Here is a 12,632-nt window from a genome sequence, read left to right on the forward strand (position 1 = left end):
TCGCCACGATCGCCAAAGCTGTACAGTTCCTGAGTACAATCTATGGCGAGATCCCTGCCGAACCGCATCTGAGCCATGAGCTTGTGGCAAGGCTGGGTATCTCATCAACGAAGCGCGAGACGGGGAACGCTCAAACTGCCACATGGGCACGGGTCACGTTCAGTGACTGCCTTCAGCACATAGTGTTACAGCTATCAGATGACGCCTCCCACTTTCAAGAAACACAGCAGTCACCAAACCAACCACCCTGCTTCCCAGCCTGCTTCTCCAACCCTTCAACCCGCTGCTCGACCTCCCTGACACCCTTCTCAAAGTCATTAACACCCTGCTCTACATCTTCCACCCTACCCCTCAGACCATTAAGCTCGTACTCCAGCTTCGCGGCAAAAGTCTCGATCTCCTTGCTGCCTTCTTCCAATCGCTCCTTCTCCGACCGAAGGATACTTTCACTGTGCGCTTGCAACGCTTGCACCTGGTCAACCAGAGGATCGTGTATCTCATGCAGGGTCTCGCCGTTTGTGTCTGTAGAGGCGAGAAGGGTAGTAAGGACCGAGAGCTGGGTTTGTGTCCAGGGTGAGGTCGTTGTTTGCAATTGTTGCAGAGAAGCATGCAGTGCCTGATTCTGCTTGGTCAGGAGCGTCTGTTGTATGAGTTGTGCTCTAAGATCGTTGTCGAGTGGTCCGTACTCTTCATCCTCGTCGTCCTCGTCGTCACCTGTGGGTATGACGGATGACCAAGTGAGGACGCTGTCTTCTGCTAAGCTGAAGCTGAGATGGCGAGGATAGCCATCGTCATTGTGTTGTTCAAGCTGCACTGATATGAAGTGGCTGAGGGACAACGTGCGCCGGAGCAACTGATTAACATCCTTCTCTGTCTCTGGTCCGCCCGGCAAGACCTCGTTCATGTCAACTCCATTATATATTGACCCAGCTACAGACGGCTCCGCAGTCACAGTCTGCGATTGTTGTGCAGACGTTTGCTCGGAGGATCCGGTGTGTTTGCCGGACCCACCACTATCATGCTGATCACGATATGAAGGTGGTACGTCCAGGCTCGTGCGAGAAGCGTCGGCACTGTGACCCAAAAAAGGCACATTCGAGACACGCATGTCCTTCGGCCCTAGATCGTCCGCTGTACGTATGTGCTGTAGCTCGTCCACGGGCTCCAATCGGCTGTCGATAGGTGGCGACTTAGGACTGGTCGGACTACTCAATGGTGAGCTGTGTGCTCGTCTGAATCGCGGGCGCTTCTTCGCTTGTGCTGTGTCGTGTACTGGCGTCGTTGGCGTGACGGGTGAATCGTTATCAGCCATCGACACCTTATGCTGATGACCCTTCAATCCAACTGCACCCTTAAACTTGCCCAGCCCAGCTTTCGGCAGACCTGTGGCACGCTTCATGATACCGCTCTTCGGCTCCTCTTGCTCATCACTGTCTGCATTACTCCCAACCTCATCACCCATTTCACGGTCATCAGGTAGTGCTCCTTGTGCGATACTTTTCCGCGCTGTCCATGTAAACCCACCCTGTTGATCATGCCGAAAGACCAAGCCGCTGTTGAGCGCAGCATTCGACTCCAGCCGGTGCCGACCGTCAGATTCCTGCTTGTTCTTCTTCATTGGCTTGCCACGCCATAGCCACTTACACGTTTTCCCAAAGATGAGCTCGACGAATCTCTCCATATCACAAGTCTCGATCTCTGCTATACTTGCTCTGTCCCGATGGCCTACAGCATCAACAAGCATCTCGCCACCTTTGCCACTAAGCTCGGCAGCAGTATTCTTGAGAACCTTGGGCATGGACCAGCCTCCATGTTCGGCAGCCTTCTGCGTAGCTTTATGCAGACGATCCAAAGTCCGTCGATCTAGCCTTCGTGTTCGTGTGATGCGTTGCTGCTTCTGGAAGTGTCCGATACCTCGCTTCATCGAATCTACATCAAACGGATCCTTACCTACGGGCGCACCAACAGCGTGTAACCTATTTCGTGCTCCCATGAGCAAGCCGAGCAGACCAGCAACGGTGGTGGGACCCAAAATACCATCGTGTGGCTCTGTATTGTAATGATCGGTTCCAATCTCGACCCACCAATCCGTGATTGCCCTCTCTGTGACATCACATAATAGACCATCAGAGTAGTCAACCTCCAATTTATCAAAGAGCATGAGCGCTGACTGAGCAAGCTTCACAAGCTCGATGACAGACTTGTATAGCTCGTTCTTTTCGGATGTCCGATACAGCTGGTGGAACTTCGATATCGTAGCAGTACTAGGAGGTTGCATTGTCAAGCCTACCCGACCAGAGCATCCCAGTCGCTTCAGGTTCTCGTTCACGAAGAAATCGAAGCGGTGTTTTCGTATATCGCCATTGGGCACTGGTATTACTGTGAGTGATGATGGGAAGCCGGAGAGGTTTGTGACCATCAATATGCCGAGTGGCGTTTCCTGCCGTCTAGCATGATATTGATTAATTGCTTTGAAGTAAACCCTCAAGCGTGGCGACCATGTGCTTTCGTCCGTCGGTACGCTCAGCACCCCAACAACAACTAAATTAGACTCATTGCCGGTGTACGTCGTGATGACGAAGGTCGGATGTGTCCGCGAGGTCGTCCATTGTTCGACGACATAGCATTCGTAGCCATAAAGTTCTCGTCGTCGTTCCAGTACTGTAGTAGAAGGATCATCCTCCAGATACTTGAAAGCTGCTGGATCTGTCAAGACGAATCGTTGATGGCCTGGTTTGAGAGCAGGACCAGGCAGAGGTTGCACTTCGAGCGGGGCCTGAAGGTGTGAGACTTCTCGTGAGCGTGTACCGTCAGATGTAGTCCCGCTATGTGGCGCTGTCAAAGGTCGTGTGGCGCCAGATCTTGCTCGTGGTCGCATGCCCTGGTCATCGACCGAGGCTCGAGTGCCTTTGGCGTTAGACATTATGATGCTGTGTCCAGCTCAGTTAGGTAAAGGAGCGATTCTGATGATCATGTTGCGTGATGGATCGCATGTGCAGCCATCAACGGGAGTGCTCCGATGTGGTACGCCTAACTTGTACACAGGGCATCGGTCGGTCTCTGGCTCTTAGTAATGTTTACTGGAATGTTCTCGTCCTTGCCAGTGGTTCAGGTTGATGATATCGTCGCTGCCCTGAGTTTCGTGGTGCAGGTGAAGCTTGGGCGCCACTCTCGGCAGCGCAACCGAAAGCTTCGCTTGCTGATCGAGCACATGCACACACGTTTGACCGTCTGACTCTAGTATGGTCTAGCATAACCTCTTCTTCGGCAGGCAAAGACATCTATTCGTGCCAGACTGTGTGACATCGGTAGAGCCACACTCATCCTTATCACGCACCATGGAGTCGATCCTCGCTGCCCACGAAACACTATCAAGCAAGGCCAACCTCTCCAAAGCTCTCCAAGACGTTGACGCCCTCATATCACTCTTGCAAAACGCCCGGGACAACATAGAGTCGGATCCCGATACGACGCCTCTGCACATTGCAAAGCTCAAAACTCCACTCAAGCAGTCCTTCGACAAAATCGATGATGATTTGAAGGAAGTGAACAAAGGTCTCAATCAATACCAGAAAGCGCTCAAGGACAAGTTCAAGGCTAGCGCTTTACCAACGGCTAGCATCGGCTCCAATGCTAGTGATGGAGCGGCCACGGGTCTGGACAGCCAGAGGAGCCTGGTGGAAAGGGCGATTGCCATGCATCTGCTACGAGAGGGCAAGTTCGACGTCGCTAGTACTTTCGTCAAGGAGGTTAGTGCGCAGGCAGCAGGACAAGACGATCCTCCTCGATGGCTAGAGGACTTTGCGGACCAGGAGGGCGGTGAAGACGAGAACATGGACGAGGATGAAGATGGAGAGCTAGATGAGGAGTTGTATGGCGAGCTTGGGAGAGGACATCTGCAGAGGAAGTTTGCTGAGATGTATCATATACTGGACGCTCTACGGAATCAGCACAACCTCACACTTGCTATTGAGTGGGCACGAAACCATAGCGCAGAACTGGAGGATCGAGGCAGCAATCTCGAGTATGAGTTGAGTAGGCTGAAGTTCGTGGAGCTCTACACATCTAGTCCCGACGATGCCAATACTGCTCTGCTCAATGCCCTGGACTACGCTCGTGCGACATTCCCGACCTTCAACTCACGCTATGCACGGGAGACGGCTGCTCTCGTCACGACACTGGCCTATTCGACACAACTGGCAGACTCACCATACTCGCCGCTATTCAACAACCCTTCATTATGGACATCTACCAGCCAACTATTTACGCGCGAGTTTACATCCCTCCTCAACCTGCCATCCACATCACCCCTCCGCACAGCTATTACAGCCGGTGGCCTCGCCCTCCCAATCCTTCAAAAGGTCGAACGAATCATGTCCACCTCCCGCGGTCAATGGACCAGCGTAAACGAGTTACCAGTTGAAACACCACTGCCCGCCAACTTCATGTTCCACAGCATCTTCGTGTGTCCGGTCAGTAAGGAGCAAGGCACGGATCTGAACCCGCCCATGATGTTACCGTGTGGACACGTGATTGCAAAGGAGAGTTTGGAGGGGACGAGTCGTGGGAAGAGTCGAGTGAAATGTCCTTACTGCCCTATTGAGAGTAAGCCTGGAGAGGCGAGGAGGGTGTACATCTGAGGGAAAGTCGCTCTTGCAGAAGTGGATGGGTTATTGGATTTTGTGTATGTGCCGGAGGGTTCGACCGCCCTTGCTCTCATCCATCTATTGTGACCCCTTCGAGCCTTATAGGACATCCGCACTCTAACAGGCTGGACCGGAATACACACGCCTGACTGACTCGTGGGTGCTATTGCTGGCGCAGCCGGACTTGGCTGGCCACGGAGTATCCTCGCGCGCTGGTCCCTCCACACACTGCTGCTCAGTGCGCTGAAACAAACCATGGTAAGACTTCTTTCACCGACAAGACATGTGCAGTCTGTGGTAAAGCCTGAGGTCTGTTGATATTCGCACGCAGTCGTTTGACATCCTCAAACTCTGCGCCCGGCAAATGGTAGAATTTGTATTCGGCCACCGAGCCTCCACTAGACCATTGAGGCAGATGCAACCATAAGCCGTCCTCACTGTTATGACTAGCCAGCAGTTCAACTTTTCCTTGCCCGGCATGAAGCACACTGCAAGGCTTCGCCTGAGCAAGGTTCTCCCCACAGATGCCTCGGATTTTGGCAAAGGCGACCTCCCATCCGGTCGAAGCCAGATTGATAGTGAATGCGTTGGTCTGCCAGTAGGCTCGGTATGCGTACTTGTACAAGTCCTGGGCCTCGGAACGCATCTGTCTTGATACAAACAGTAAGGACTTTGATGGTGTTGATGCAAATATGAGATCGATGTCGCCATTGTCGTGATAAGCTGATGTGAAGACGAGTTCGTATATGAGGGTTCAAAGCTCAGGTGGTAGGCCGAGAAGGCGATTGCTGCTCATGGTCGTGATGTTGATGACAGCGGTCATGTTGCTTGCAGTCGCAATATTCGCCAGTAGTGAGTCAACTGGAGGGCTGGCCATATCGCGGGTTTTAATTATGTGAAGGCAAGATCTTCAAAGAGTGTTCACTGTGAACAATGAGCGTAAGGTGAATCTTGGATTTGATGAACGTGGAGACTTACGCTAGCCGAGGTTTGAGTCATATAGTTGCTTATCTGCTTCACTCGTGGACAGGCGACTGGAGCCTGAGTAGCAGATATTTTCAAGCGAAGTATGGTCCTAGTATACAGCCGTGGAGGATGCCCACGAGCCACAAAGCCTTCGTCCTCCATCAACATTAGGCTCTCCAACGTCCTGCCGTATCTCGTAGAACCTCAATCAGTGTTGGTGAGCGCGCGCCACCGGGTAGCGCCACATCTTTAAGCAAATAGCGCCACCGGATGGTGCTTGGCTCACTGGGTCTCAAGTACAGCTCAACAGGGGGAGGGGTCGAGGCTGAAGAGAATTGTGTGCAACACGTCTGTCTGTTCTGAACCATTTGCCGTGGCTGTGAATCGCTCTTAGTTGCACCTCGCCCGGGAATAGTACCTCGCAAAGGCGGATGTTTGTGAGATCCCGATCGCGTAGATTGTCGACTGTCTCCAATTCGAGTCCGGCTTTGACAAAGGCACCGGTGACGCTGCACAGCTCTATCACGAAGTTAGTGTTCCTACAATACCCGCAGTAGATGCGGTTGTACGTGGCGTGCGTCTCAGCATGCATTTGCTTGGATACGAGGAGGAGACCTTTGGTGGGAGGGTCGGCATCCTCGAGATTGACCTTAGCCTTGGGTCCGATGGGGATGAGTACGAGTTCGTAGATCATGTTGCGCAATTCAGGTGGTAGGCACATAAGGCCCAATGCTGAGGTGGTCGTCACCGGCTGTACTGATGATGTGATGGTGGCCATTGTCGGCGATGTGTCACATGTGATTGGGAAAAGTGTTTGGCCTCCAATTTGTTCAATGAGTAGGCTTATGAGGCTGTGTACAACGGTCAGAGCAAGTTTAGCTCATGTAAGGCTCAGTGACGGTGGAAGTGGACCCTGGGTCACGTGTTCCGTGACGAAGTACTCGCAGTCACGCAGAAGCGTGGCTGTCGAATATGTGGGGCGACAGGAGTCTCAGGCCTGCGGCTCTTGAAGATTATCTCGGCGACTCTTCCTTTGCTTGAAGATACTACCGCCCGTCCATACAGCGGTAGGCAGAGCAGTGAATATTGAGAGACAACCAAGCACAAGTGTCGAGGTACCCCAACCTGCTCTCTGGTTGATCAGACCTCCCATCAGTGGTCCTATGAAGCAGCCTGCGGCCCAAGCCATGTTGAATAAGCTATATGCTTGAGCATATGCACCATTCTTGCCAAAAAAGCCGGGTGGATGCCGTCGTGCTTTAGCGTCTACTGCATAAGTGATCTCAGCCATGATGGGGGTAATTACCAGAGTCATAGCCAAGCCGAAGAGAGCCAGTAGTGCGCATAAAAGCACTTTTTGCGTGAGCGAATTGTGATCCACAAGTCGCATTAGCATTATGAAAGGGCATCCTATCACAAAGCCAGCAGTAGCAAACCATCGAGGTCCGACTTGATCGCTAGCACGACCTATCAGTGGTCCGAGGAAGGAAACGACGACAATCGGCAGGAATATCAAGCCAGCACCTGTCGAATTCCAGTGGAAGGTATCTCGAACGTAGAGCGGAAGCATAGAGTCGAACGCTGTGAGCAGCGAGGACTGTACCAAGCAGGCCCACAGTGCTGATAGAACTCGTCGAGATGATAGGAGATAGATCACAGCTGGTAAGCGGCTCGCGAACTTGCCAAGAGGTCGTCGAGTGCCAGGTGGTGTCGTCTTTGCAGTGTCAGAGGTAGCGGCCTCCTTGTTTGCTGTGTCATCCATCACCGGTAAGGCAGGTATTTCTTGAAGGTCCAGAGCAGGATTCCTAGTGTCTAATGGTGGCATGTCCTGCTTCTTCGTGTCTGGTATGACTTCTTCCCGAGGAAGCCATCTGAGCGCCACCTTCTTCTCGATCATGACAAGTCGCATCACAATATCGAAGCCTATCAAGCCAAAAGCCATGGCAAACACTGCATAGTACCCAGAAGCAGCGAACACGACGCCTCCTAGGAGTGGTGCAAGCAAGATAGCCAGACTCATGCTCAACCCAAGGTAGCCCATCGCCTGGCCCACGCCTTCTGAGCCGACCGTGTCGACAAGTAGTGCCAATCCCACTACCCATACCACAGCAGCACTGATCCCCTGCAAGACCCTACCGGCAGCCAATACCCCAATACTGTTACCGATGCACAACATCACAGTCGATGCCGCCAGCGCCACCAGACCGAGGACGAAAGGCAATCTCCTCGACGATGTCCGGTCGGCCAACCATCCGCATACCGGCGCAGCGGCCAACAAAGCCGCTCCATACACGGCCAGAAAGATCGAGATCCATGTCTGTATCTGATCCGGCTGGATGCTCGATCTCGAGGTGAGAGCGAAAGGCAAGACTGGTACTACAATTCCATAGAGGAAGATGTCCGTAAAGATCGATGTCGAGACCGTGATAATGATGAACGTAGCCGAGCTTCTTACTTTGAGGAGAGCAGGCGGTCTGCTATCCGAGCCCACAAGCCAGGCCAACATTTTATGGCGGCCAAAGAAAGGCAGAAGACAACGTTTCAAGAAGCCAGAAATGCATGTTAGAACCACCGCTCAGTACACCGCGACTCAATCGTGATAACGCCATCCTGGCAGAACAAAGACTGCCGCTAGCAGCTGTCATCGTCGAGTCGTCACGATACGATGGTGTGTCAAGAAATTCGCCGAGAAGCGAGATGGCTGTGGGCCTGGACCTGCCTCTTTCGGTTACGCAATGCGTCCGGGCTCAAAACATCCACATGGATACCATACGAGCAAATCACAAATACCACATGATGTTTTCAAGTCACCAATGATCGCGGAGAACAGCCTGGAATCTATCTCGATGTATAGGGCAATAGCGAACCAGAAATTTAGATGTTGAAGGTCATTGATCATCTTATCATATCTCGTAATATCGTTGTCCAGAAGGCATTCACCCTAATTGCAATGCTACTTCACAGCAGCTTTAGCATACTGCAAATAATTCCTCTCATACTGATCCACATTCGACAATGCCGAATCGCCATCCCACAGCATGATACCGCCCATATTGCCAACACGCTGACTCGTCGCCTGGCCGACATACTGCCTCAGCGCATTCCCAGCCACATACCCACTGCCTGCCCCCGCAAATGCTCCCGTACCAATGTAGACTCGAGGCTTCTGGTTGTACGAGCTTCCTGCGAGCGTACTCGACCACTGCTCGAACGATGAGTTGAAGCCCGTGGAATTCAGGTTACAGCTGGGATTGTTGTAGAACTGCACCCAGACAAAGTCCGCTTGTGTCATGACAGACATCGGTATGGACTCGTCAGGAACTGGGCACTGAGGAGCCGCGGATAGGTAGTATCTCTTACTCTTATCTTTGGCAAATTGTCCTCGCAAGGCAGTGGCGAAGGCTTGATATTGTGCTGTGCTGTGGTCCTCGTTATCAATATCGAAACCATCGACAACGACATCAGGACCGAAGGGTCGAAGCAGTGGCGTCTGTTTACCAGCACCGAACAAATTCCACAGCGTCCCGGCGAATTGTGTAGCTTGAGCGTCCGATACGAAGCTTGTGTTGGCTCCCCACCCTCCAAGACTAACAAGAACCGGCTTGCCGATTTTCTGACAGCTCAGTATTTCCCGGCCAAGATTCGGACAGCTGAGCAAGCCTGGTGCTTTCGCTTTCTGTGCAGCGTTCGGCGGGTCACAGGCAGGCCCGAAATTGACGCCGGGGTACCCATTTGCATGAAAGAAGTCGTTTACGAAGGCGAGAATGACAATGTCCACGTTCGGATTAGCACAGAGCGTGCTGAGACCGCCGGCTTTTGTGCTCGGAGATTGTCCATAGTACACAGCAACGTTGTCTTGCGCATTAGGCCGGAACGTGTACGCAGAAGGTGAGTTATTGTTGGCGAATAAGGCGAGACTGCCGTTTGAGCTCGTATAAGTAGGTGACGCGGTCTCTGGCGAGACTGTCAGAGTGCTAGACGATGCCAGTAATGTGCTTGTTACAGTCGATGTCTCGGGTGCCAATGATGTTGTTAGTAATGTAGACACCGTCACGGCTGAGCATGTCGTTTGACCCATGGTGACAAATATCTCTGTGGCTTGCGTGGTATCAGAGCGGGTCGGTATGGCCGCTGTAGACGTCTGAGTAGAGGTATCAGACGAAGTAGAGACGAACAACGAGCTTGTGGTTGCAACGAGAGCTACTCTCTGGCTCGAGACCACAGCTTCGAGGCTTTGTATTTGCTGTTGCAGGCCTGCTAGTATATCCAATATTTCCGTGGACAGGCTGTCTACTCCTTGCTCGATTTGATCAAGATCGTCGATAACCGCATTCAAGTCTGGAGACTGTGTAGCTGTTGGCGTGATGGTTGAGAGTACGATATTGGGAGAGTTTGCTCGGTGTATATGCCGATGTACGTGAGCTGGTTTGCGGTGTATATGTCTGCAATGAATATGCTCGATGTGGCAATACGAAAGCCATAATGCGGCAGCACAATGTGATCTGTGAACCATCGTGACCTGATATGTTCGGAAAGGTAAAGGAAATGCTGAACAAACCTTTCTCGCTGGACCAGCGTGGCTCTTGCGCAATCATGAAGAGGCTGGAAGAGAGGCACATTCGTCGTCGAAGTCGCATGAAGGGCGGGTCGTTTGAGCATTCCAGCAGAGCCTTGCGTGGGTCACGTGTGAAGATAGACGTTCCATGCTATCGAACGAAGAACGATACTCTGAAACCTGTTCATACTTCAGACGCGCCAGTAAGTCATGAGACAGCGTCCGATAACAGCCGTTACCCGAGGACTGTAAGCAGAGGACCTTCAGATTCAAGCCGTCTGGGGCGGGCGATGTCCTAGTGGTACTGCTTGACTTTCGACCGATGTGACATACGACTTGGTCTTTTCTCCTGAAGACAATGTGTACAATCCCAGATACCCCATGCTATAGCACATCCACTGCTGGCCAGTGAGCTGATGAAGTGAATATGGCCAGGGCAGGAATAGTGTTAGAAGAGGAGAGGAGAGGGAGGAGCGAAACAAAGACGCAGCTGCAGGGGGCGAGGCCGGGCCGAAGGCTAGCGTGCGGCAAGCTCATTGGTCGAATTAGTTACCATTCAGCGTTCTTGGTGCGAGAGATCGAAGCTCACGCAAAGACACCGGATGAAGCCACGATGCGGCGGCCGAACATGATCAAGGCAAAGCAAAGCTACACGAGGCTTGCCTCATCAAACGGTATTAATATTGTGCGCGTGCACTTACTGCCACGCGAACCATCTCCTTCGTGCCCATTATTTCTATCACTGACTACGCACCTCGACGCTGTGGAATAGTAGTACTAATTACGAGCAGAAGTGCGTGTCGGCGCCAGATGCGAAAGACATTCTTGAACAAAGCTTACCGAGTGCGGCACAAGGGATCAGGCCAATCTAGCCACGTTCGCGAGCGCAATTCATGTTGCTGACCAGCCGTCCATACCAACACACCACCACGTCGACTGACCACAAACACGATCAAAACCCATCACGTCGACCACGATGACGACCCCAAAGTCGAACAAGAAGAGCAAGATAATAACACTACGGCTCTCACCCGAAGCTTTGTCACAATGGCCATCTGATAGCACGCCGAAGCCATCAGCACCAATCATCAGCACCCATCCATCACCTTCTGTACAGCCACCAGAGTCCATCGACAAAGCTTCCGACTCAAATGGCACGCCCATGCCCACGACCAGTGTGGACGGTGGAGACAACAGCGGCCTGGCACCACCAAAGATAGACAGACGACGAAGAGGAGGCGCTGCTGTTGCTGGCCGAAAACGCGCGCACCCTTCAATAGACCCGAATGGATCCATGAGAGAACGTGGAAGACCAGGACCGAAGAAGAAGCCAAGACTGTAAGCACATCAATTGCTCAGCGACCACATGCGCGAGATCGCCAGTCTTGCATCATACTCCTTACTAACAACCATCACAGACCAGACGGCACCATCGACCACTCACAAGATAATAACACTACCAAGAAAGTCGGCCCAACAACAGCCGCCGCACACCGACTTGGGCCAAAAGCGAACACAGGTAACATCAACGCCAATCTCCGTGCTCTCGACCGCACAGGCAAGCCCTGCCGCAAATGGGAGCGCAAAGCACTACAGCTCAAGTCCTTCACCGGCGTGGCATGGGGCACGTCACGCTGGCAAGCTCCACCCAAGGAGACTAGCTTCCCTGGCGATGTCAAGAGCGACACTAACGGTTCAAGCGACAACAAGCCGAATGACAGCAGCGCTGTCGGTAGTGAGAGGAGTAATAGTGGCAATGGCGATGTGACTATGACTAATGGTATGGAGAGCTCGCCGGCGCCAGCCATCATGGCTTGAGCCAAGATGATCTTCGCCCCTGCTGGTCAGCATCTTCCAACGATATTGACGTGGGGAATGTGAAAGGATTGATAGGTCTAGCTGCCACTCGTGGAGCGGGGGCATACAGATATTGACTTGACAGCGATTAGCGAGGCGTTTCTGGATTGTACTTTTGGAGCACGAGAGCACGAGAGCACGAGCCCAGTTCAAGGGAGATTGGACTGGCATTGTCAGATGCTCTCTGATTGTGGTGATCGCTGTCTGGGGACAGGAATCTGCTCCGAAGAAGACTGGGAGAAGAGGTGTAATAACAGTTACTTCACTATACTTCCAGATGTATATGATATATCTACCACCTCCCCACGACGGATCTCCCTCGGTCGTTGTGCATCCCTATCTGTACAAGCAGACCCCCAGCATATCAGTAGCAAGCAGCAACCATCGGGTGAAAGCGGGGATGCTCGATTGAGGTGCAGTAGCTTGACTTGGTATGAGATAGACGTGCTCTACTACATGTATCGCGAGCTTCCACTCCGTGGACCACGTTATTGCAGTGAGATCAGGCATCTCCAAAGACAGAATGTACGACCTCGTCGCTATGTCATACTGTCACGAGCCCAGCACCCTGGGGCAACCTCGGTAGAGTAGCCGTGAAGCAGGTTGAC

General features: G+C 52.6%; 6 protein-coding genes across 6 annotated transcripts; 2 read left to right on the plus strand and 4 right to left on the minus strand.

The window, feature by feature from the left end:
- Positions 1 to 214: 214 nt before the first annotated feature.
- LTS14_006114 (uncharacterized protein) lies at positions 215 to 2,923 on the minus strand (the record flags this gene model as incomplete). Its single annotated transcript, XM_064838812.1, has 1 exon — positions 215 to 2,923. One exon carries the CDS (start codon positions 2,921 to 2,923, stop codon positions 215 to 217), a length of 2,709 nt encoding a protein of 902 aa, XP_064693637.1.
- A 415-nt stretch (positions 2,924 to 3,338) lies between these two features.
- Positions 3,339 to 4,640, plus strand: LTS14_006115 (uncharacterized protein; the record flags this gene model as incomplete). The annotated part of the gene is made up of 1 exon (XM_064838813.1): positions 3,339 to 4,640. The coding sequence occupies one exon, from the start codon at positions 3,339 to 3,341 to the stop codon at positions 4,638 to 4,640; it is 1,302 nt and encodes a 433-aa protein (XP_064693638.1).
- Positions 4,641 to 5,904: 1,264 nt separating this feature from the next.
- Positions 5,905 to 6,390, minus strand: LTS14_006116 (uncharacterized protein; the record flags this gene model as incomplete). Its single annotated transcript, XM_064838814.1, has 1 exon — positions 5,905 to 6,390. The coding sequence occupies one exon, from the start codon at positions 6,388 to 6,390 to the stop codon at positions 5,905 to 5,907; it is 486 nt and encodes a 161-aa protein (XP_064693639.1).
- Positions 6,391 to 6,603: 213 nt separating this feature from the next.
- On the minus strand, positions 6,604 to 8,118 carry LTS14_006117 (uncharacterized protein; the record flags this gene model as incomplete). The annotated part of the gene is made up of 1 exon (XM_064838815.1): positions 6,604 to 8,118. The coding sequence occupies one exon, from the start codon at positions 8,116 to 8,118 to the stop codon at positions 6,604 to 6,606; it is 1,515 nt and encodes a 504-aa protein (XP_064693640.1).
- Positions 8,119 to 8,565: 447 nt separating this feature from the next.
- Positions 8,566 to 9,690, minus strand: LTS14_006118 (uncharacterized protein; the record flags this gene model as incomplete). The annotated part of the gene is made up of 1 exon (XM_064838816.1): positions 8,566 to 9,690. One exon carries the CDS (start codon positions 9,688 to 9,690, stop codon positions 8,566 to 8,568), a length of 1,125 nt encoding a protein of 374 aa, XP_064693641.1.
- A 1,453-nt stretch (positions 9,691 to 11,143) lies between these two features.
- LTS14_006119 (uncharacterized protein) lies at positions 11,144 to 11,985 on the plus strand (the record flags this gene model as incomplete). Its single annotated transcript, XM_064838817.1, has 2 exons — positions 11,144 to 11,505; positions 11,586 to 11,985. 2 exons carry the CDS (start codon positions 11,144 to 11,146, stop codon positions 11,983 to 11,985), a joined length of 762 nt encoding a protein of 253 aa, XP_064693642.1.
- Between the last annotated feature and the right edge of the window lie 647 nt (positions 11,986 to 12,632).

Source organism: Recurvomyces mirabilis (assembly GCF_035927965.1).
Source record: "Recurvomyces mirabilis strain CCFEE 5264 chromosome Unknown scaffold_15, whole genome shotgun sequence".
In the NCBI taxonomy this organism is placed as follows: Eukaryota; Fungi; Ascomycota; class Dothideomycetes; order Mycosphaerellales; family Teratosphaeriaceae; genus Recurvomyces; species Recurvomyces mirabilis.